Source organism: Crassostrea angulata, chromosome 3 (assembly GCF_025612915.1).
Source record: "Crassostrea angulata isolate pt1a10 chromosome 3, ASM2561291v2, whole genome shotgun sequence".
Taxonomy (NCBI): Eukaryota; Metazoa; Mollusca; class Bivalvia; order Ostreida; family Ostreidae; genus Magallana; species Magallana angulata.
This window is the reverse complement of record NC_069113.1, coordinates 43628632-43654573: the sequence shown is the minus strand read 5'-3', so window position 1 is coordinate 43654573 and position 25942 is coordinate 43628632. Positions and strand designations below refer to the sequence as shown.

The following is a 25942-nucleotide window of genomic DNA, read 5'->3' as shown; positions in this document are numbered from 1 at the left end:
ATGGCCTAATTTTGAAAATTTATTTACCCCAAAATGCACATTAATTCTACGAAAGAAAAATAATATTTGATGTCCATGTAAAATGACTTCCAAAACATGCATCTTTGACTTTCTATCACTATAGGTCATGGCCACTGCCATTATATTCTTTTCATGGAAGATTTTCATACAATTGTATTTTATTGTGACAGTTTTGGCATTGATTCCTCAATAAAGTGATCCAATACATTAATATAATTTTGACCTACTGCATGTATTTTTAGACTGGTTGTAAAGGAATCCTTTAATTGTGTGCCAAGCAATTCATTAAGCTGTCTTCATTTAAGGGATTGTATTGATTTGGGCTAGATTTGGAGTGGTGAAGGAGTGTTTCATACTGCAAGACTACCCATGTTGCAGAGTAAGCCTCTTTTGCCTGTTTATGAACTGATGCTGATTACAATTCATTTTGGTACCACCATAATAAACACCTATGTTTTTCTATGCTGATCAAGAGCGGAGTGATTGGAACAAGATATGTGTTGCCCTTTACATTGGCAGTTACAAAAAATTAAGATATAATATATAAAGATATAATAATAATGTTAGCTACAAATATGAGATAATGTTGGACAATATGTAGATACAATATAGGTTACCCAGTCTCTGAGAGAATTGTGAGAGAATTGTGTTTTCTTTTTAAACAAAAAGAAAAACACAGGATCAAGAGTCATAAAATTAACAATGTATTAAAATAAGAGCTCATATACTAATTGTAGATGCAATTTTGAAAAATTCTATTATGCTTGGTTTGAAGTTACTAGTTTCAATATCTGATAGCTGATTTGTAGTTGGAATAATTGCTTCTATTTGAAATTTTAGAAACCATGCTGACAAGATATTTTAGCAAGAAATGATCAACATATTAATTTCATTTTAACTGTCTCTCAAATTTCGTCTGAGTTTCTTTCTGTCGTCTGATAGCACATATATTTATTATGATTAAATACTGGATGTCATCTACTTGACTACTTCATGTCTTTTAAGAGAGTCACTCAATCCTTTAATTCAACCTGTTAGATACTATATATAAAAACCTGTCAAATCAATAAACAGAAAATTAATCCAGCATTTAATTCCACTGGCTTGTACATCAATATGACAGATATATAGCGTGTTATCTTTTTAAAATTCACACCTCCATAGAGCAGTCATTAGATTTTCTCCACTGCTCATTAATTCTTAGAGGGAGAGTTTTTCCAAGGCCAGAAATACCCTCTGTACAATTGACTCGCCTTGAGTACTTTGCTAGCTGTCACTCCCATAATGTATTTGTTAAAAGCATTTAGTATTAAATGCTGAATAGTTCATATATTCACAAACGAAATATATGCCTTTTTAAAAGGCTGGATGTGTCACCACCTGCTAATTAATATACATGTACTATGAAATATTGCTGTGCACCTGTAATTTATTAGAAAAAAAATCTTTAAGACAGACAGATAGATATTGTTTCCTTGAGAACTAGGTTTTGTCTGCAGTTACCAGCAATGGCAGCATCAACAATTTAAACTCTGAATTGGTATGATCCAGTGGTTTTAATTTCATTTGTATTTTTTTTTGATATATATATATTTTTTTAAGTTGTGCTCTTGACTCTTGAGCAGCATCTGTTGCATAGCCAATCCCATCGGAAGATTTTCATTGATGTAACATCCGTGAATGGGTGATCCACGTGGTATGGAAAACAATCCCTCTTTGCTGATACAATGTATTTCATGAAGTATTTATAAATGGGTCCGAGTTTGAAGAAATATCAGACTTCTGAATGGTAGTAATTCTGATGGGTGAAATATTACTAAAAGATTAATGACTGACAGCTTTGGTAATATTTTAATAATGTAAGTTACTGGAACAACATCTATTCTTATTACATGTTACTAAAGAGATTTTTTTCGTAAATCCATTTAAATTAGATTGATGGATAGGCAAGAGTTGGTGTGAAGTATTCAAAGTCATCTGTAATAAAAATGTAGGAAAAAGTTCCGTCTCAACCACCCAGGTGTAAACTTGCTTCAAAACAAGATACACCTGATCGATATTTGTCTTGTTTACCTGTCCTAGTATTGACACTGAGGGAAAAAACAACATATTGCATACCTGAAACATTAGATGTTAGTGTAAATGCAAAACACAAGAGAGGGGGAGTTGTTTTTTCAGTATGTGTGAATTTATTTTTGATATCTTGTTTATGGACAAAAATCCTTTAGATTAAGTACAATACAGTATTTACAGAGGTGAATAAACAAATCTCTCTGATTACCACCTTTTGTCAGAATCTTGATGTTTTCTCTGTTCTTATTCTGGCCACTACCTGAAATCACCACATTTAAATTCATGTGACACAGAATGAAATATGTTGTAAGTGTTAGCGGAGATAGGCCGTCACTCAGCTGTGCACTTGATAATCCTCCACACTAGAGCGAAGGTAAAGCGCGAGAGCAGGAAACCGGCACACTATACCGGCTAGACCACATGGTGAAGAAGCCGGCTTTGTGCTAGCTAGCTTTGTGTGAGCTTCTTTTTTCTTTTGTTTCATGTAAAATACCCCAAAAGGGATCTAAAATTATAGTGATTTGGAAATACTCTGGCTTGATTAAGGTTAGTAGGTAATTTTTGATAAGAAAAAGTTTACATTCAGGTGAAAAATCACAGGTGAAACATGTGATCAGCTGGGAACCAGCTGATTCTATTGTGGGTCAGGTTGGTGGAATGATATTTCTTAGCATTTATCATTTTTCTACTAAGTTTCTTTCTCTCATGATGCAGCTGAATTGATAGAATCTAAATGGTTTTTTTTTACAGTAATATTTTCTCTTTTCCGCATACCTGTGAATATAGAAAGCTAGAATTGTTGTTTCCCTTTTTGAAAATGTACAGATTTTACATTGATATCATTTATAAGGCATACTGTACATACATAAGCATACAGTAAACTGAAATTTTCCGGTGCATAATACAAACATCAAAACATCCTGGATAGACTGTATTAGTAGGGTTAGTATTATTGCACTCATGATATGATGAAATTCTTCTGCTAAACCGGGTCACGTTTGCGCCATGCTTGAAATGAAAAAGAGATATTGCGCAAGACTCGCATGGCACAAAAATGGGGATCAATAGATATTTTAGCATTCCAGTTCCTGAATCTTGTTGGATAGCTAGCTAGAGGTAGGGTCTTTTCAAGATTTTCTTTTCATGATTAACAAGATGAACAATTCTCAATTTACCTGTGCTTGAGGTGGCATGTGTACTTTTGAGATAATTGAATGGGTAAGCGTTATTGAGAAATGCCGGCAGAATAGCAGTGTAGATTTTCTTCATGATGAACTGGAAAATCTAAATTCTTTTTTACAGTAGAGTAGAGTCATGCACTGCATCACTCCACCATAAGTGTAATATTATACTGTAAAATTATCATATTATAAGTACAGTGAAACTAAGACTAATACTTGTAGTTGTTGACGAGAGTTATCTATATAAGGACATTCACTGCATGGTTAACCACTTGATTAGCAATTTCACTTGAAAATGTGTCATAAAATAGGGAACAAAAATATGAAAGATAATTTGCTACAGAATCTCATTCTGTGCAGGAAAAATGTTGGCTTAAAATTGTATCATATCTGTAGGAACAGTGGTTCTTGCGTCATTGGATGTTGGAATAGGGGGTAGCAAAGTAGAGCAGCGTATAAAAAGCATATTCTGGGATGGGGGAGCATGCTGTTTGATCTCTATCTGACATATATTCATTATATTGTCTGTTCTAGACTCCTTGATAGCAAAACTCTTCTTCTTCTTGTAAGAAAATAGAATATAAGCATGATAAAGGAAAAATTTTATTGTAAGCCCAGGGTTTGCTAGATTCAGAGTAAAGTGAAAGGTTGTATTTAATATTCAAACTGTTCAGTAGAGCTGTTTGAAGGTGGCTTTTGTATAGGAATTCATTCATTCAATTCAAATAGCGGTAATCATCGTTTTCTGCTGAAAGAGCAGACCAAGGCTTGTACACTGGTCTACACTAATACTACGACTACGTCATTTGTATTCGATTGATTCGATGTTAATCTATAGTCTGTCTATTGACTCCCCCAACAATAATGCTCTCACAATGTCTGCTGACGCAAATACAAATGTTTGAAAATCAATTTTACTATCATTGTTAGGTTGCATTCATTAAAAAAAAACTCCTTCCTTTTATATCTTTTCAGTGATTAAAGACTTGAAGAAAATCAGCTGAAAAGAGGAATTCACTGGTCTAAAAGTCTGTGACACAAGCATCTGGGACCTTTTTTTAATAGGCGTGCAACATTTATTTAAACTGTTTCCAAACTTCAAGGACTTCAAGATGGATGTCGATATCATAAAGATGGAGCCAGGGAGCCCTTTAGGTCTCAGTCGCTGCGGCCACTCCCTGTCCCTGGAAGAAAGCTTCGGACGTGATGTCTTTGCAGACTACAACAATGACGATTACGGATCTGATGGTTCTTACCAAGGCAACAGTGCCGACAACAGTGGCAACATATCCCCCTGCAGCATTGATGACAGTTCATCTCCTATTGACACAAGCAAATTAGACTTCATTAACAATATTGCAACTTCCATCACAAACTCCATTAATTGTGATCAGGAGAACATTGAACTGCCTAAGAGACTTTGTTTGGTGTGCGGTGATGTGGCATCAGGCTACCACTATGGGGTGTCTTCGTGTGAGGCTTGCAAAGCTTTCTTCAAAAGAACCATCCAAGGTAAGTCTATGTTATGTGTTAAGTCATACTGCTACTCAAGTTGCTAACTGCTACATGTATCTTGTCAGCACGCTCTATGTAAGTGGTGCTAAAACGTCCTTTACCTTTCGAATCATAGGTATACAAAGATGATTGTGGGTGATTATTGTTGTACTAGTTTCTCTTTTGTTCCATGAAAAAGCAAAATACCATTTTAATACCTGTATGCTTTGTGTCCGATTTCATGATGACAGGTATAAATTACAATGCCGCCAAATACCTGGTGTAGTTAAAAGATAAAATATGGTCTCAGGTAGGCATTCTGGTTTAAGAAAATGAAATTTGAGGTTGTCACTACTTAGCAAGACTCTCAAGTACAGAAATAAGGAGACTGAAGACCTTAGGGGACAGCTTTGACACACTGACCTATATAGTAGGTTATGAACCATTTGCTCTGATAAAATAGATTCAACATTTAGACACAATCATTGACCCTTAAATGAGATGACAATAAATTTGTGGCTGAAAGCTTAAAATAGCAGCAGAAGTGCTAAAAAGGATTCATCTTCTAGCCGTAGGGTCATATTTTGACCACTGGCATCAAAGACCTTAATTGTCTTTTTTTCAAAAATACCCCAGACATTTAGGCTGTGTAAGGTGTACTGGATCAAGTCTTATCTGAACAGTAGTGACATTAATTTTGAAGTGCATTTGTACTTGATATTTCACTAAATATATATTTTCACTCAATTGAAAAAGTTATGCAAATACCATCTACTGATGATAATTTATTTCTTTGATTGGTCCTTGATGCTGACAGTGTACTGGTAGATAATAATTTGTAATAGCTTGATCTACACAAAATGTCATTCTTTAACTGAAAATGATTTAGTAAAGAGGAAGTTTTAGCTCATCCTGTTTATTGACTTATAAAGGGAATAGCTGATAACACAGAAAAAGAATCATGATAGATGTACTGGTCCATAAGTGTTTGTCAGCTGAAAAGCAGATAAAAGGACTTTTGTTAGAAAATAGATAGATAAAACTGCTTGGTCAAAACAATGACAGTCATCTTAGGCAAACTTCATAGCCGTCACAAAAACATGACTGTTACTTTTCAGCTTAAAATGTGGGTTTTTTGGGGGTGGAATACAATGAATAATACATAAATACTTTTGAAAATAGAAATAAAAGTATGAAACTAATTTTATTAGTAAGTTTTACTCTGGATTGCAAATCTCAAGGCTATTTGAGCTAGACTTTATGAAAATTAAATCCTTTTGTCATGAGTATGGTCTGGGCATGTTGGATCTAGATTAGAACACCTTATCAAATGTTATTTTTTGTACAGAATTTGTTATTCACAGAGCCTTAATTCGACTCAAAGACTCTAAAGAATTCTGATAGCCTTAAAGATTGTTACCCAGATTAAAATTTATGAAAACAGCCCACGTCACCCGCTCTTGTTAAGTAAGTTTGGACGAAGGCTGAGCTAGGTAGGGGTCTTGCAGGCATTGTAACTCTGTTAGTTAATTACACTGAACCTATTAGTGTAGCTCAAGACAATGAGTTAAAATGACGTGGTTAACCATATTAACATATTAATACAGGGGGAATAATTTCGTCAACCATGACCAATTAACGTAAAAAATATTGTTACGGTGCCAAAAAGTTTCTAGGTCTTACGACAGTTCTATATACTTATGTTCTGCTTATGATAAGGTTTTTTAAATCTAGGTCATTACTTATGCCTCAATTCATTCAATCAATTTAAATTGACAGATTACAAATACATGTATATATACGACAATTCTACGGTGCTTTACGTAAATGATTTGTGGACTCTTGTACTCTATGTACCAAGAATGTAAAGAAGTGAAACCTAGGAAGTGAATTGCTTAAGCACCCAATCAGATTCAAATAGAGTCCCATAGTCTTACCTTTTGTACTCAAACTGCAGGTCTGGTACAATCTTGGTATAATTTTTATGTCTTGAAGATAGGACATGAGAGAGAGAGAGAGAGAGAGAGAGAGAGAGAGAGAGAGAGAGAGATTAACTGGTTTTAATATGCAGTGGTACACATGTACCAGCTAGTCAAGTCCATGTCAAGCAATAAGGTTCAAAATCCAGAGATCTGCTTCCCTGGTGGCCACTAGGGCTAGTTAGGGCATTCTAGGCGTATGGAAAGTTGTCTAAGTATTAATGCGCTCACCATAAATTAAACTGTGATGAAGCTACTTAAAATTCAAATAGGTGGCATAAATATGAATGAGTGTTTTGTTTTATTGTTTTATTTATGACACTGTATAATCTATTGCTTTACATTATTCTCATCAAATGTCAGTGGTACTAGTGTCGGAAATAACAAATCCCAATATGAAAATCACCTGAAAATATTTCTCCAAAATTACAAGTTAGATAATGTTCATTAATAATTGTCTGGCTCACTGGGGGGAGGCTAGGGGATGTGTTATTTTTTTTCAATTTTAATCAGGTGTGGTGCTTATTGAACATTTTCATATCACAATTGCGGGGTTTTTAAAAATCTTTTTATCAAATCCATCCTGATGTCTCAATTTTTATTGCATCTAGTTTTATACCAAGATGTACCGTACATATATTGTCCCCCTGAGGTTAGGCAAATAATAGTCAATAGTGTTTGTCTAAAAGCTAGCTAGATTTCAATGGACTCTTTGTCAGTCTTTAAACCTTCACACTCCACACTATTCCAAAAACCAAAATCCAGACCTTTTTTAGGTCAACCCACAATGTCCACATGTAACATGACTAAATGTTTGTCTAGGGTATTTTCTTGAAGAGAAGTCGATGATAACAATAATACATTTCGTAATCTCGCTATGTCCTGAAGTCTCCCTCAGTTAGCAGTTATGTAAATTTTGTTTGCAAAACGAGTCCAAGAAACACTGGCTTCCTGCAAAACTAGTTTAAAGCATAATTAAAATCAACTTAGCATGTCCTCTGTTTCATACATTGATGGTCCACTGGCGGTAATTATATGGAAAGTAAATGCATGTAATAGCAAGAACAGAAGAGCTCTAAAAGCCTCATTTAGTAGTTATTCTGCTATGGGATAAGGTTGTCACAAATGGATGCAATGGCAGCAATCTGATGAACAACAGCAATTTCCTGTTCGTACAAGGAATCTTCATTTGATCAAGTATCCAAATGTTAAGGTTCAGAATTAATAGTTCTATCTACAGACTTTTCACGATAGACTATTTCATGTAGCTCCTGATCAATATATCAGTACGCAAGAACCTAAGCTGAGTTCTCTGAATTGCTGTACAGGTAAAGATATACCTTGGCTTGGTTTAATATGAGTAAAAGTCTGAATAGTTACCCCTTGTCAGCCGATTACAGGCAAAATTGACATTGATATATTGATCATTCGGTGCACGGTCAAGGCAAATGTCCTCGGATCTATTCAATCAAGTTTGGCTGTTTTTTAACTGGTAACTTTATTTGAAAGAGGAACAAAGAGTAAAAGGAATGATTTGAATTTCTGGGTTGCTTGAGATTGTATTCACTATTGGGGTTACTAGATAAATAGTCCAAAGTTTGTATAAATGTGTAATTAAGACTGATAAAGCCAAGATGAGTGTAAATATAAAGAGTTCCGAAAGTTCAATACTTCTGACATAGAAATTCACTTGAGAACAGGCAGCATTGTTCATTTCAAAAAAACTGCACTAACTTGCACGGAGGTTAGATACCTACTTGTATGTGATTGTATCTGAATAGCCATTGTGGCTTTGTAGCAAGAGAAAGAAAATTCCCATTGCTATAAAATCATTGTGAGATACTTCATCAGCCACAGATGCATCTTCCTTACAGCAAAGAATTTTTTGAGATGAAGCCAATACTAATTCATACCACTTAAGATGTGTTATTTTGAATTTATTTGTGGTAATTGGTGCTTTTCATTGCCCATTAAAACCTGAGTAGATGTGCAATGCAGTGGGCTTCTGTTCTTTTCTATTGCCTATCTACACAGTATGTGTAAACAATTCCACTCATTTGGTAGTGCTGCACCAGGGGCTTTCAACAGAAGATGCGAATACCAGGCAGTGTTTTTGACTGTTTCCTACATGCTCCAACTGTTTAATGATGCTCCAATATCCCTGACACCTCGATCCACTGGATCCATGGCTCGCAGTATTATCGCTCTCCAGAACCATAAACTTGTTAACGTCTCTCAGAGTGTTCAACCCTAATGCAGATCTAGATACATTGTATGTTACCCAGGCATGAAAAGTTAATTCTCTAAAATGTAATTTCTGATAAATATGCACTGTGAAAAAGTTGATTTTCTTCTTTTTTATGTTCTTATTTATTTTTTATTATATTTTATTCTTTGTGATGGAAATGTAATAGATTCACTATTATCATGGTATAAAAACTATATGATATATATATATATATAGGTTAATTTTTCAGCTCTTTATTGCATCTTGTGTAAATTTCATCAAAAAAGTAATATTAATAAGACATTTAAAAAAAAAGATAAGAACTAAGAGAAAGAATCACTGACATTTCCCCATTCCCAGGTTGTTGATTTTAGAATGTCAGAGATCAGATTTCTTTTACTTATATACAGATATGTTATTGTATGATCACAGGGACCTTAAAACTATGACCTAACTTACTGTGTGTGACTTAAAACATCTGATTCGTGTTGATATTTTTTCAAAATTCCAGTACAAATAATTTAATGCCTGATTAAGTCTAACAAGATTTTTTAAGTCCAATTTGATTAAATGCAATATGTTCCAATGATTTATTTTATTGACGTAAAGATATATCTAATATAGATAGAATATTTAAGATGGTGTACATATCGATAAATCTCAATCTCAAGAGGGTAAAAAGTAAAAAACATTAAAATATGTAGGGAAATCGGCCAAGCAAGAATCGTAAACATGAAAAATCTGAATGAGAATCCATTCTTTAATAAAAATAAAAAAAAAAATAAACAAGTGTTCAATTATAGTATCTGTTTTCTTCAGTGACAGATCAGACCATAGATAGATTCCTCTCTGTACCGTCATCAATTACAGAGGAGCTTTTCTTGCTCATCTTGTCATAATGAAAGGCTGCTGAACTTAGCCTGACCCCCTGAGGGCCTCACTGCAAAGAGCCTTGATATCGATTGAGGGGGAGCTTTTGTTGGTAAATCAGTATCCAAAGTTGGTGCACTGGGCCTCATAAACTGTATTTCAGTAAATTATTCCTAAAACTTTAAAACAAATATTTCAATAAAATGTAAGTTAGCAAAAAAAACAGATATTTAAGTAACGCTTTTAGCTTCTATGAGGTTTTTTAAAGCGCAGAAGAACAAAAATCAATACTAATTTGTTTTGCAAGTCAGCAGAACTTACGAGCAGTGATTGGGATTGCAGGTCATAGAGAGTAATATTCTTAACACCACTGATATATATTCCCTGGATATATGGTGTTAAAGAATCCAAGTAGATTCGTTAATTGGTTGGGAGGAGTTGTAGATTGGGACATTTCTAAAAAGAATGTTTAATTTTTTGAATAAAGCACTGAATGACTCTCTATAACTACGATCTAAAAAAGTTTTGTTTAAAATGTTGGGGGAGAGATATGCTATGTCAGTGCATGCCTTGAATTCTATGTTGATGGATTTGGCAAACAACTCTTAAAGTTGTGGGAAGTTATAATGCAGTACTCCTTCTGTTTGTTGAGATTGGGTATCCTGCCTTTATGAAATGCAACTGTGAGATACAGAGGTTTTGTGTTGGTAGGTTCCAGTTATCTCCAAGGGGGCGATTCTATGACATTTTGATACTAATTGGTGGTGTGTAGTTTTGGCAGATACGCGTAATCAGGGGTGCATATGTCCCTTTCTGGTTTGTTTGATAGTTCCATTCAGGCTGCAGTCGAGTAGTTGACGTAAAACATCAGGTTGCAAAAATAACCATCATACAATGTGTACGCAACGCATATGCGTATGTTGGTTATAATAGGAACTGCCTCATGCGTAAATCACCCATTTAACATGTGAGGATTATATATAGGTTTTAGCTTATTATTATTTAGTTTCTTATGAAATGTTTGTCGTTTTAAAATCAGGATCTGGACACATGCTAAAAACTAATATAGTGTGTGTGATTATACCAAAATAATTATCAACTCTTACAAAATCTTCAGCATGCATGCTTGCACTTTTTTAATTACTTAAATTTACTGATTAGGTTCCATATTAATCTCCTTTTTTCTTTCTTTTAATTCAAAACTAGCATACAGGAAAACCATATGTGTATTAAACCTTGATCCTATTTTAGAATACACAAATACTAAAATCTTATTACAAATATTTTGGCAGATTTATACTTTATAAAACTGTCAATTTTATTTCTGTCGGAGTGTTTCTAAATATAGACTTTAAGGTCTGTAATATAAACTGGCTTCATCCCCCATGAATAAGATAGGGAGTATTTCTTCCTTGCAAGTCTTTGCGGTATATCGGTAGAACACTAATAACAGTTATGGTGCTATTATGACACCTTGTCATACGACGAGACAGATTGACAAATGATGGATTTGGGTCGAGATGTCTGTATATTGATTGTACCAGCATAAACCACCAAGTCTTACTGACTTTCATTATATGCTGTCCTTAGACAATCAATTCCACTGACTGGAGATTTCTAAATTGAAGACTCCATTTACATAAGTAGATTTTATGCAATGTAAGTCAGCTTGATTTTGAAGGCTATTCACAAAACTGAAGCCTGTAATTAGCAAGGAAGTGCATTCATATGCATTCATTAATGTCACTCTGTTGATATAGAGGCACATAAATGTAATTTTTGTGCAGTTAAGTGAATTCAGTACTAGTTCTTCAACACATTATCCTCTTACTTTTGGGTTGTTTCAAACTCCTTTGTCATCTTTGTAAGTATGTGTGCAAATTAATTCTCCAGTTTTGAACTCGGTTACCTGTAGATCACCAATTCTTTGTTCGCATTAATAGAATATATGGGACGGGTGCATTAAGATTTTATATCTAACCAACACAATAGTAGCTTAGCATTCATTTATCAAGAGTAGTATTTCTATCTGTCATCAAAGAAGACAGTATGTGGCGACAAGATAGCAACTTGCTTAGTTTACATAGAAAAAGTGGCCCTGATTTTTGACAGTATGAATTGCCTTTTATTGTGTACACTTGCTTGAATTACGCATCATAAATATGATTAAAATTCATGTGATAAAATATCAGTTAGCTCAAGCAATGCAAGGATTACTACTTTGTTACTTCTGAATTCTTACTCTACGACCTTTGGTTATTTATGAAGGATTAATCATTTATATCTGAGAATTTAGATATGCTTGACTTAATATATTATTCTGAAAATGTTTCATACACTGAGTGAGACTCAGTATAAAGTGTATCCTACATATCCATTTGTATTTTCAAAAAATGAAGAGATCTTTGTACTTAATAAGTACAATGAAATTGAATGATTCACTTTTAAGTGCTACATGTAATTCATCCGCAATGTCAATTCCCATAGATGAAATGATAACTTCGTGTTGGGAGGTGATTACACATTTAATTAATATTTTTGAATTTTCATTGCAGGAAACATTGAATATTCTTGCCCTGCCAATGGAGACTGTGAAATTACTAAAAGAAGACGAAAGGCCTGTCAAGCATGTCGGTTCCAGAAATGTCTGCGAGTGGGCATGCTCAGAGAAGGTACGTAAGAAATGACCCAGTAGCCTCTGTCTTCACAAGAAATTCCGCACAATATATTCACAAGCTATTTTGGAGCAAGGGACACATATGTATCTATTAACCCGCAGAAGGCTTCTGAAATTTTCTTGCAATGAAATTGTTAAGTTTTTTCTAAAAATGCATATCAATCTTCAGCTCCGTGATAAAGCTCAAAAAGCCTCAAGAAGTCATTAATTATCAACCAGACAAACAATATCCCGTTATAACGTTAGGTGTGTTAACGAGGTTTTTTTTTATGTTCCTCATTAAATTAAGAGTTGTGCTTAGACACTGGCTGTAAATTATTTTTGTTTTGGTGCGTCATCACGCAGAATTATTTGTCTCATGGACGTCAAATATTTTCAAAATTGTTAGAATTCATTAATTAATGATAGATAAAAAGGATAAAAAGGATGAATGCATAAATAATGTCCCAACATGAACATTTTCTGAATATTTGTGCATATCAACAAGTCAGGTGTTGAAACTTGGAAATTGGAAAATTGATATAAGATTACATACACAAATATATATATTGCATTTATGCATGTAAATACGATGGGTTTCTTACATTGGGAATTAAACTCGGGAAAATCCAATGCCTCTGAGTAATGAGTAAATAAAATTCACTAGCTTTAACATATTTAGTGGGAACTTTGAGTCCACTAAATACATGTATATGGTGGTTTCTGGCAATGAATCAAAGCAGATTGACACCTTTCTAATTTTCCCTCTTTGGAGACAGTATATTTCAAATCGAAGGCCAAACCTGTTTTCAGAAAACCAATTAAGATTTCTGATTTGGCTTTGAGAATCGAATGATGATTAAATCCCAAAACTCCGTTGAAGAATGGCATTGCATAGATAGAGTTCTAATTTGGTGATTTTTATTGATTCCCTCTTTTGGACTGCTGTGATTTTGATATACACAATGCATGGGATAAGTAATGATATGCAGAATTGAATAAATAAAAGTCAATGTCTTTTTCTAGATATTTATAGAATGAAAAGGTGTTGATGATTTTATTTGACAAATAAGAGAACTCATGCTAAGCTGAGTGGATACGTATTCATGCAGTGATGCATTCAGTCCCCAAAGAAACTAGTTAATGGTGTAAGGTCTTTAACTTTTAAGTTACTGAGAAGGATGAATGAACCAATGCAATCCTGACACAAAGCTAGATTTTACAAAATATGTATGTGTTACCATTCATGGTATAGAAGACTAATCTTCTTCATCAAAGTATCCAATTCTTCAATAGTGAGGGGAAAATGTTTCCCCATCTGGTTTATTCTATTTAGCAAAGTCATAATCCATTTTATATACTGGCCTTGTCTAAAGACAAGATGTCGAAAGGTTTAATCAATCTAATCCCAAGACAATAAATAACTGATGAAATAGACCCCTTCCCTCGATCAGCCCATAGGTTTCCTGAGTAGCCTATAGCTCCCTATAATCCTCTTTCTCCATAATCTACTTGTCATCTTATTTATGTTTATACTAATCCGTACGCACTTACTACCTAAATTTATAGGGTTTCAGTCTAAATTTTTTAAACCACAGTTCATTTTTCTGATACTTTTATTAATGAGCTAGGATGAAACCCTCTTAAAATGATATTCCAATTTTTGTTTATAGAATTGAGTAACATTATTTTCCTCCCTATATTCTGAAATTTCAATTTGCCCTTTTTTCATTCTATCCTTTATCAATTTACTGGGGTAATTCTTGCATAGATAGCTAGCAATTTTTGCTGGAATGGGTGTAGTTGTTTGGCAATAGCATACCATGCTTTCATTAATCTATACGTAACAAGGATAGGAGCAGCAGGGAAATGTATTTTGCATGCTTGACTTTAGGTTATTTGGGGACCATGATGGGTGTCAATAACTTGCACATGGGTAAATATGTGTCCTTGGTCTTCTTGCCAAATATTTGGGGAGGTGATGTCAATAAAAACAGAATTTACGCATTGAAGAGGCAACTTCCGACAACTTATGAAACACACACTTCATCACTGATCGTTATGAGATCAGCAGCTAGGCTTTAATACGACAAGAAGATTTCCCCCCTTGTTTTTATCCCTATGAAAGGTTAAACATAGCAAGGAAAAGAATTGTGTTGATCCTGAAGATCTAGATGTGATGCAAATGATTGAACAACACGCTGAAAGTTGTTTGAAGAAGAATAAAAAACAAAATCTTCAACAACTTTGCTGCTGTAGGATAATATATTAAAAGACAGATAGAAGGCATAAAGAAAGGAAGGAATGAATTAAGCAGACAGAACCCAATTAACACCTGCCAATTCAAATAACAGATTCTCAGAGATTGGTTTTCCATTAGTTCCTCTGCCTTTGTCAAGCTATGAACATTCTTGCTGGTACACCCAGACTTATAGGACTGATGCCTCCGCAGTGCAAAGAGGGGTCAATGGCAGATATCCCAATCACACACAAAAACACCCACACTACAGAAACCAACCCTTCTACATGCTCTAAGGCTCTGCCAGATTATCTGGTGTTCTCCTCATATCTACCATGAGTTGGTGGTTTGAAGAATGCTCTGCACTGTTGCAGTATGTACAGCAACTGTTTACATCTTTTGCACCTTGTCCTCATATAAGTTGAAGATGTTTCACCTGATCTGAACAAAATAGTCAGGCTGTAGAACCACATATTGTCTGAAAAAACCAAGCCAGTATGTCTGCTGCTTTTCTCAAAACCATTTGGAAGCTGTTGCTCCTGCAATTGTTTGATAACAGACCCATTGTCTGCTTAAAGCAGGTGGAATATGTGGGAGGAAAAAGTCAGAATATTGCTGAAAGTTTCCAAACACAGATGACGGGAACTTGATTTGTTTATTGTGCTAGGTTCATATTGCAGGGAAAATCAGGAAAACTCGTTATTTGATGCATGGAAAGTTATCAAGAAAACAGAACTTCCTGAAAATCTGTCTTTCAGTCATCCTTGCAAATATACCATTCTGGTATAGAAATATCATTCTGGTATAGAACTATCATAATTTTGTTGACAATATATCGACTATTGTATTTGACTTGCTTTGTTTGATTTCTCTAAGTCTATATCAATTGGTTCTTATGTGAAGATTAATCAATGATTTTTTTTAAATACAAGCTCAAATATTAAAACTAGAGATTGATATCTTTTCAAAATAATTTTATATGTATATATAGGTATTTTTAAAAGGATGCAAAATTGTACATTATCTTTTTTGTTGAAAATAAATCTGCAAAATTTTTTAAGGAAAATAGAAAGAAGTACAGAGTTTCATAATTTCAAGGTTCATTCCATTTCTTCTTTTTGGGTTTTTCACCCAAAAAATGTCCTTTGAGATAAAATTTCAGTAATTACAATGCAGTCTACTGTAAGTTATACCATTTTTGTCCATGACACACTTTCTTTGTCTAATATGTGCCATAGTTATTGTTACTACATGTATTGTATTATTATTGAATACACGCAGAGTAGAAAATTATTACACATATAGAATTACAAATGTGCATTGCCTGCATAAAAATTTAACTTGTTCTGAAATAACCCACATGAAATTTTAATTTGTAAAACGTTGGTCGTGAACATTGAATATATAAACACAGTTGAAGTTTAGTGTCAGATTAAACTAAGTAGGTCCTGGCCAAGCTAAGATAGCGGGTGATTGTGTATTGAATGATAGGTCATGCTTTCCCACACGTGAGGGTAAATTTGATTACCAGTACATGGATAGATGTGAGGCTGTCACTGTGGCCTTGGCTGGTATGGTCATCGAGAAATTGTCACGCTTGCCTGATTTTGTGGGACTGGGTAGTCACCTGTATCGGTCACCTGGCGGTGACAAAGTTCAGCCAGCTATTTGAGGTAACCCCTCTCATCCCAGTGGTCAACTCTTACAGTGGTCATGTCCAGTTTTCTCCAGATATATAGTTACCTCTTTTATCCTGAGAGGCCGGTTGTTCACACATGAATTTGTACCAGTTAGTATATGTGTAGATAATGGACCACATACACTTCCTCAGGGGGTAGGCCATTACACCTGACACAACCTTGACATATATATATTGAATTAAGATACCAGAAATAGAAAAATATATGCTGAATTGGTAAATTTAGAAACTTTTAAGGGCCAGCAGGGGTGGGGTATAGAAATTGTATAGACCGGTATATACGGTAATTATCCAAATACTGGTTTATTTCATGCATTAGTAATTAATTCTGTACTTTTAGATATTCCTGAATTATTTTAGAACTTTTGCAAATATTTGATCTGATCTTCAGTTTAAATATCAAGTTTTAAGTACAAACACTGACTCATTTAAATAAAATCAAGTTTCTATTATTACACATTAATTGTACTAGCTACTTAAGCCTTATAAATGTAAAATTTCTCTATTGTAAATTACACTTTGGATGGTGTCCACAACCTTGATTAACCATTGTGACACAAAAATATGCATAGAATGACAACCAATTTACATCTCAATTTGCATTGATGCAATTGCTTAAGACAAACATGATGGCAAAGACCTGCAAAAGGTGAAGGGGCAGGCAAAGGCTTCTGACTGGTGATAATAAAGGTCAAAAATGAAGGTGGAGGAAAGCTGTATACTTAATTGTCTTCAGCGAAATAATATCTCATGGTTACAGCAGAGCCACACATTAGGAAAAGGTGTGGGGGGGGGGGGGGGGGGGGCTCGAATGGGGGAAATGGGAAGGGGATTCACAGAAAAATAATGCATAGAAAATGGGCGGGTCTCCCTTTTCAAAAAGTGGTTTCTGTTACAATCATCCACTCCACAAGTGAGAGGAAATAGAGAGATAGATCAAGGAAAATGTTGTACCAGCAGAATGACAGACATGTTCATCTGTCCTGTCCAATAAAATTACGGAGGAAAAGTGCATAAGTTTTAGGTTGAGTAATTATGTCAGCTGTACTATTTTCTACCTGAGAGAGAAAGAGAGGGAGAGAACAAAGTCTGTTTGTCAGGACAAGTTACTCGCTCTCTCCAGAACAACAAGGTTATGGATTAGACACTTTATATATGACTACACTGACACAAGTAGAGATCCAGAGATGCTACATGTAAATGCATACAACTTGTACAACATCAGATTGATGGATGAGATTGGACCTTTTCACCATGAACCCAAGCAATAATTTTCAATAAGGATCTAGCATCAGGACAACCAGATGAATTGATTAATTAAAGATGGGGCATGACAAATATATCAAAGCAGGGGAGAGAAACCTGATATATTTGTTGGTAAAGGGAAAAGATTAGGGATCAGTTTATGTTTCTATAGGTTGCAGAGAGTTGATATTCAAAAATTCAGATTTAATCAATTGTATAATAGAATTTACACTGTTTTATGGTTTGATTTATGAAATGCTAATGAAATTTCTAGACTGACGTCCTAAAGTGGCCAAATGTTTTTTGGGGGTTTGTACCAAATGAATTAATGAAAACACTTGGTATGCTTGGCAATTGATTTTCCAGTTTTTGTATGGCATCTACAAGTATAATTGATCCATCAATGCATATACAAATTAGTTTTTCTTAGACCGCAGTCATCATTTTGCAGAAATGCCATCTAGTCATAAATTGTGTTTTATTCTGGAGAAAGTGCCAATATAGTGCCAAAAACATACCGTGTGTGAACTGTGGAAGGGTTCAAAAGAGAATTAAATCAATGTTCAGAAAATCTAATCAATCTGTCTCTTTGAGGTGAAGGTGGGAAAGGTGCCAAGGGAGAAATTCTAATATATTTACTTGCATTAGGGAATGAGAAGAATAAAAGAACTGCCTAAATAAAAGGGATTTATTTTCTATATTCAGTTTCATGTTTATGCATATAAACAGATAAATCTGTGAGAATTCCTATTTTATGGGGGTTTTTATGTCTCTCATTTCATCTTATCCAAACCTGTTAAAAAATTATTCAATTCCCCCTGTATGTAACAAAAGAAGCATGCATGTCTACAGCATTAAATATTGATATGGAGTAAATGTTTTCTCAACGAATGCCATCTTGTTCACCTCAATTCATTGTAAGTTCTTCCTGTAAGAAGAATACATGACCAATCTTAACAAAAGTTTATTTTGAATTACCAGTAAACAGAATTTTAAAAAATGCATTATATTTATAATGCATTTTAAACAGTCAAGTTTTCTGAAGTTACGTGAATGTAAATAATGCACAATACAACCAGATGTTCTTTTTTAAACAATGAAACACTGGTACAAAGGCTCAATTAGAAAGTATTATCCCTGAATGGAATGAATTTGTAATGTTCTTTTTTTCTATATTGTGTAGGTGTCCGTCTCGATAGAGTTCGTGGAGGCCGCCAAAAATACAAGCGCACAGTCGACTCTGGCCCCATTGTGCAGCAGATTTTCCCAATGATCAAGAAAGCGTGTGTAGAAAGCACCAAATCAGGTATTAATCCCAAAACTGCAAAGAGATCAGCCCAAAACATCATGCTGCATCCTCATCTGTACTTCAAATACCAGTAATCTGTGAATCTTCAAACTCCATTGTGACATGCATCCATTTACAACTGTTTTTGCACTGTAGATTTCTCTTCAGATAACAAAATTTTGACACAACTCATAAGCATCGAGCAGCAGCTAGACAAACTGTATGTCAACACAGAGTCAGAGATTCTGGAGGGCGGGGAGGAGGTGCGCTTTCTTGCCACTGTGTCCGATCTAGCAGACCGGGAGTTAGTCATCACCATTAGCTGGGCCAAACAGGTTCCAGGTAACGGTCACGAAAATTTTCCAAGAGTAATCTGAAAAAAAGGTTTTGCATAACTTAATGCAGATTTTGAATACCTGTACCCTAACCCTTGTTTTAATGCTGTATAGAATGAAAATATTCTCAAGACAGAAATGAGTACACTTAGAAGAGGCTTCATTGGTTAATCATTTTACAGGATTTTGCACCCTATCCCTCAGTGATCAGATGAACCTATTGCAGCATTCATGGTTGGAAATCCTATGTTTAAATCTTGTATTCCGTTCCTGTCCCTACAATGGCTACCTCAAATTTGCCGAGGACCTTCAACTCTCTGTGGATGAATGTAAACTCTGCCACTGTTCCCCAGAACTGGATGGGATCTCACGAAAACTTGCCAAGAAATTCACAGACATGGAGGTCACCAAGGAAGAGTATCTACTGCTGAAAGCCATGACTTTATGCAATATAGGTACAGTGCTCTTTCTGACATTGATCTGTTAAATTATTGACAATGCAATTGTTAAATTTAGTATGAATGCTAAGAGATGATAATATAGTACAGGCAAATAGATACCAATCTTATTACTGAAAAGCAATTTATGCAGTGAAAACAAAGTGACCATAAAAAGCAGATTGAAGTACATGGGTAATCATCTGATTTTAGATGTGGCTATTGAGAATAGTGAAGCAGTGAGGCAGCTCCAGGACAAATTACAAGACTCCCTGATCGAATACGTCAAATACCGCTATGTTGGAAATCTAAGGCGCTTGGGGCATCTATACATGCTTCTCCCAGCTCTCAATCACATGAAATTGCTGGCTAAGCAGTACTGGTTTGATGTAAAGAAAGACGGAAGGATCATGATGCATAAGCTGTTTCTGGAAATGTTGGAGGCAGACTCTTGACGATGCTTACTAAGGAAGATAACTCTTACATAGTGTTAAGTTTTTTCTTTGCAAGCATGTGATATATTTTGTAATTAGCTTTCACAGAGGAAGTCTAGAAAACAGATGCAGTTCACGGTATATTTTTAGTATAATTATGCAAATTTAGATTTGTGTAAGGTTTTTGTTGTTTGTTTTTTCTTGTTAAAGCATTTTTCTTATGTATATAAATATATACCTTATGTATATATCATGACATTTGTGTGAAGTGCATAGAATACATAGACATTTTAACTGTGTGATGTAATAGTGTGTGCAAGAGTCGGAAAAAATGTTGTTATACTTACCCAGATCTCAAAGCTACCATATTAAGATTTGTTTATCCCCTGAGGAATTTTTTGAAGCATTAACTATCACAGAATCTTTTCTTGCAAGTTTTTGCTGGTTTGGAGTTTTGAGAAGAAATACCCATTCATATGTGATCTAAGAAGGGGTAAAACTTTTTATGCAAAGAAATATACGTCGGTGTGCACTCATAAATCAGACATGGAACAGTATATCCTACTGAACCATAATGAAACTTGTAAGCAAATGATTTTCCCCCACGGTTAGCATCAGTAGTGCTAAACATTGTGCCAAATCTACAAACCTTGTTTTCACCCACAGTAGACCAGGCTATATATAGTATCCCGTTTTTATGTTGAATCAACTCCATTCATTCCAATATTTTGCCATTTTCCACTGTAGTTATTGGCCCCTAGTCAGAAGGCAGCAGTAGCAAATACGGAGTTTCCCTGAACAAATCCTTTGACCTCTACCTAATAGGATCCCCTTTTGTAGTTTTTAACTGTTTAGAAGATGGCTCCTCACCACTTGTTGATGGTGTGGACCATTTAATTGGAGACCCCTCAAGGTGTTTTTGGTTTTTGTTGCGAGGGAGTAGGAGAGGTGTCTGATCATTCCCACCTGCCTGTTGTGTATATTTTTACCAATCCATGTATCATCAATATGCTCTGACAGATAGAATGAAAACTGGACTGAATGAAATTATCAGAAGATTAATGATAAGAATTCTTTGGTATTTCCCATTAAGATAAAAAGAAAGTTTGGTAGCTTTTTATCTTTTCTTTTTTTTTTTTGTATTCTGTGATTGGATGTAAATGGACCAATTATCATGATGCAAACTACTAGTCATATTTAATAAAGTGTCTGCTCCTGTAGGCTCCGCTATAATGTCCGTCCACAATTTTCTGATATGTCTCTTCTGTACCGCAAATTTAATTTGGCAGATGCATGCAAACTTTTGATTAGTAAATAATATCTGAACTCAAGATTTTTTTTATAATATCACAAAAAAGGATTTTTAACACAGATTACAAAAAAACAGTGGGAAAAGAAGAGTCGAAGTGATAATTGGTTGAATGGTTGTAAAGTGGTGCATGAGGTTTCTTTAAAGCTTTGATTTTGAAACCGTAATTGTATATAGATATATATATATGTATGCATCAAATCTGTACATAGGACGTGTTGATATTGATGTTACGGATTTTTAAACAGAGTGTTATTACCTATATTCCTAGATAAGTATGATCACATGTAGAGCTGCGTTTTATGACGTGTGATAGGTATATTAGAGTTTCGTCATCAAGTAGTGCCGGGTGGCTTGTTTTCCAGTTGTTAACGTTTTATTTCTCCAAGTACCTATACAAGTATGCCATATATATACCATGTATGTTTGTTGGTTTGTGTTTGTTTTTGATTTTTTTTTTTTGTCGGTGCATTTAAATTGGAAGAGAAGCTAATAATCTGACAGATCTGCTTTGTATGAGGCTTTCTATTGTATTGTGTTAAATGTATTAGTACCAACTGACTGTATAGATGGGTGATGTTACAGAGAGGGTTAGGATTAAGGTCCGCAATGACTGGTATTTATATGCAAGAAATGTGTATTTATGTAACAGATAAAAGGTCAAACTGTGCTTTGGTGGGAAGCCAGCTAATCAGGTAGCACTCTGCAATGGGAAGCCAAGGTCGCAGCTTGTTTTCAGTTTTCTCAGGAGTTCCAAAATTTCCTCAGGTTTTATTTTGTAGTTCGTGATATTGAAGACTGATTTCATAGGCATACTTACAGTGATTATGTAATAATTCAATATTCAAACTTTATTTATATATCAACAAAGTTCTGTGATGATGAAAAAAAATTTCCTATGTACTTTATGAAAAACTGGTGCACAAATAGAATGTAAAACAATTAGAATTAGGTGATGCATTTTCTGCATGAAGTCATGCATTACTGTATCTATGATCTATGTAAATTTTTTTCTCACGGGTTGCAATGGTTGAGCTGTATTTCACACTTGAACTTTTTTCATCAATGAACATAGATTCATATGTAGTACCTTTGTTACCCCGCCATGGTTTCATCAGCATTCTGTGTGTCAGTATGTATAGGGTTTTACACAACAATGGCCAACTTCTTTCATATGAAAATTTTGGAATGTAAATCTTAAATAATGCAGTCTCTGTGGATTACTTTATTTTAGCCAAAGTGTATAACAAGCAGTACTGACGCTAGACAAATATTGATGAAACCATAGTACTTTTACCTGAAGAAAACTGAGAATGACCTATGGTGGTCTTGAAGGATTCAGAAGAAAATTTTATTGTACCATATTATTTATTATAACATTACATCATTAATCAGACCTCAGAGCTCATATAGGAAGAGAACAATAGATCGCGTTCTATCACTGTAAACCATTGAACTAGAATTGTACATAGTTTATTTATATATATATTAAGTTATATTTAATCTTATATTTCCAATCTTGACTTTGGTTTGAGATGTTGGGGAGAAGGATTCTGATTTATGAAATTCTTCGTAACCATTCAACTTAAACCAATATTTATTCTAAAGTAAACAATGCCTCTGCATGGAATTCAATATGTTTGAAAGAAAAACATGCATAGCAGTTAAAAACTCAAAAATTAAAAAAAAAAAAAAAAATTATTCAAAATAAAAAATACAAAAAAATGTTAAAAGCAACAGCGAAAAAAAAAAACAAAAAAAAGGAAAAAAGAAATGAAAAAATGAAAAAAAAAAAAAAAAAGATAAAAATGGAGAAAAAAGACCAAAAAAATGAAAATAATCATGCCTTACTTACCTTTATCAAAAAAAAACATCTAAAATACCAAACCAGAAAAAAAAGTTAAAAAAAGAGAAAAGCAAAAAAAAAAAAAAAAATTAAATTATCAAAACAAAAAAAAAATTTTAAAAATTATGAAAAAAATTAAAAATTAGACGCTTATCATCCTTCAGTGAGATGATCGGTGAATACAAAAAAAAGTTTAAAAAATAAAAAAGATTAAAAAAAAAAACCGAAAAGTGATGTACAGAAACAGATTTTAATCATGCTTTCACGGTATCATTTCCACACGAGTAGTTGTTAGATTTACATGTAGTTAAGTTCATGGTTTACAGTGAAAGATACACCAATTATATCATTCCATTCACAACGGCTTCATCCATCATTAGAAAACATTTTGTTTTTTACGTTTTGAACAAGATTATATATTATATATTATACATATTATATTCTTTATTGGAGGATTTTATAATGATGGAAATCCCAAATACTTTATATATTTGTTCGACAGAATCATTTTCATGTAAAACATATCACAATTGAAGCTAAGCATTTACTTTCTTAAGAGGAATTTAGGCAATCTTTGGATGAAAAAAAAGTTGATGTCTAATTCTCTATTTGGGTTTTAACATGTATTATTTTTTTATTAAGGTCTTATTATTAATGTTCACAAAATTGATATCATTTTTGAGTAAATTTTAACGATTCATTATTTTAGAAAATTGTAAAACTTCCTGGAAATTTTTATGGAATCTTTAGAACTACTGAGGAGGAACAGCGTTATGTTAAGGTCATTTACATTTTGATAGTTCAGTTTTCTGTTAAAAATCTTATTTATTCAAAAGAATTTAAATTTTTGTTTAGTATTTTTTCAATAAATGATTATTTATTTTTATGTTTACCAAGAATAAAATGTGGCTGGTTTACTTGAAAATGATAAATGTTGTTGGTAGGTTTTAAATGTCTTTGAATTTAGAACTGGCAACTTATTTTCTTCTTCTTGAATAAAATTGCAACAACAAAAATATAAATTTAAATTTTTTCAAAACCTTTTTCTGTTCTATCTGTTAAAAAGCTTCATGAATTCTTCCTTATTGAATTTAGCCCTGATAAAAATCCTTCCCACTTATTATCAAACATAATGAAATTAAAGAAAAATACTGCAAGGTGCTTTTTACAAATAGATTCTTCATTACTTCTTTCATCTATTTTTTACAAACATTCATATCACAGTCCTTATGATCCAGATATATCTTGTCTAAAAAAAGAAATCCTTGCTCTCTCCCTTTGCATTTTAATGTCTAGTTAGAAAGCATGTTTCCCCCTACAACTTTGAAAACCTGGATTTGCTTGGTTTAAAATGTAGGTACACTGGCTCTACAAACGGCCACACTATTGCAGATTCTTAAATGAATTCTATGACACAAATTATAGAATAAAACATTTTCCAACAACTTTCTTAAAAAAAAAAACAATTTCAGAACTATTTAAACAGAGAAAGGAACTTTTTCTATACTTTTTTTTAAATATTCCAATCTCTTGATTAAGGTTGCTTATCAATCAGCAAAGTTCTACAACTTTTGATGAAACAATGTACATTTCAAGAATTCCAAACTGTTCAATTAACGAAAGGTAGATTTGATTTGAATTTACTGTAATGTTTTAGTTTTGTTACTGACTTTTTAGACCCCTTTAATGTGTTACAACTTGGGACTTTGCTGATATATTTGCCCTTATGAAAAGGATTCATTCAAATGTTATAATGTTATATCCGAGATATACCTTGTTACTGTTCTTAAGACAAAAAGTGTATTTTCTTAGAAGTTATCTTCAAAAATAAAGCCAGTATTGAATGTGACTTGGTGTTTTTGTTATATGTTTAGAAGCAAGTAATATACTTAACAGTAGAGTGAGATAAGATTGAGAGTTTGTAAAATCTACAATTCAGGAAAGAAGATGAGGAATTTAAAAAAAATTTAATTTAGTCAAAAGGTATTCTTAAGCATACAAAGAAACATAAATGAAGCAAAAAAGTTAAATTTATCACAGAGGAAAAAGAATGATGAATCATTGAATCTTTACAATGGTTGAAAGAGACCTAAATACACCATCTCGGCAATGCCCTTGTCAATTATTATTAAATATTATTAAATAAGTCAAAACCATGCTTATCATCAATTTTAATTAGGAATCTTGCATCACTATGATCAGCAGAATCATATCCCACCAGCAGTACTCAAGGACTACCAATGTAGGAAAAAAGAGTGAAGGAGCAGGAGGATTTTAAATTCGTGAAGAGCCCAGAGGTATGAATAGCCCTACAGTCTAGCTAGAAGCCCACTTGCTTTCATTTACCATAAATACTTCTTTGATGTCTATAAAAAAAAGATTTTCATGCATTTTGAATAGATATTCATATCTCTTAAAAGAAAAGTTGTACAGACATTGTTGGTTCTATCAAAATTTATAGTCTGGTTAGAAGCCCACTTGCTTTCATTTACCATATACATACTTCTATGATGTCTAGTAAGAAGAGATTTTCACGCAGTTTGAATAGATATTTATATCCCTTAAAGTTTGTATAGACATTGATTGCTCTATCAAAATTTTGAATAACA

At 33.7% G+C, this 25942-nt stretch overlaps 1 protein-coding gene across 7 annotated transcripts in view; it reads left to right on the top strand.

Annotated features, from left to right (window-relative positions):
* LOC128177909 (steroid hormone receptor ERR2-like) overlaps positions 1–25182 on the top strand; it is a 46807-nt gene extending 21625 nt beyond the window's left edge. For 3 of the 7 annotated variants that reach the window (XM_052844826.1, XM_052844823.1, XM_052844829.1), the window contains 6 exons: positions 4251–4787; positions 12401–12517; positions 18868–18990; positions 19129–19314; positions 19490–19762; positions 19958–25182. In XM_052844826.1, coding sequence (XP_052700786.1) covers positions 4388–4787; positions 12401–12517; positions 18868–18990; positions 19129–19314; positions 19490–19762; positions 19958–20199 — 1341 coding nt within the window. In that variant the 5' untranslated portion in view covers positions 4251–4387 and the 3' untranslated portion in view covers positions 20200–25182. Of the gene's footprint in view, positions 1–2414; positions 2641–3067; positions 3211–4250; positions 4788–12400; positions 12518–18867; positions 18991–19128; positions 19315–19489; positions 19763–19957 lie in introns of those variants that run through there. The other 4 variants (XM_052844827.1, XM_052844825.1, XM_052844828.1 and 1 more) reach the window with 4 other exon arrangements.
* Positions 25183–25942: the final 760 nt, after the last annotated feature.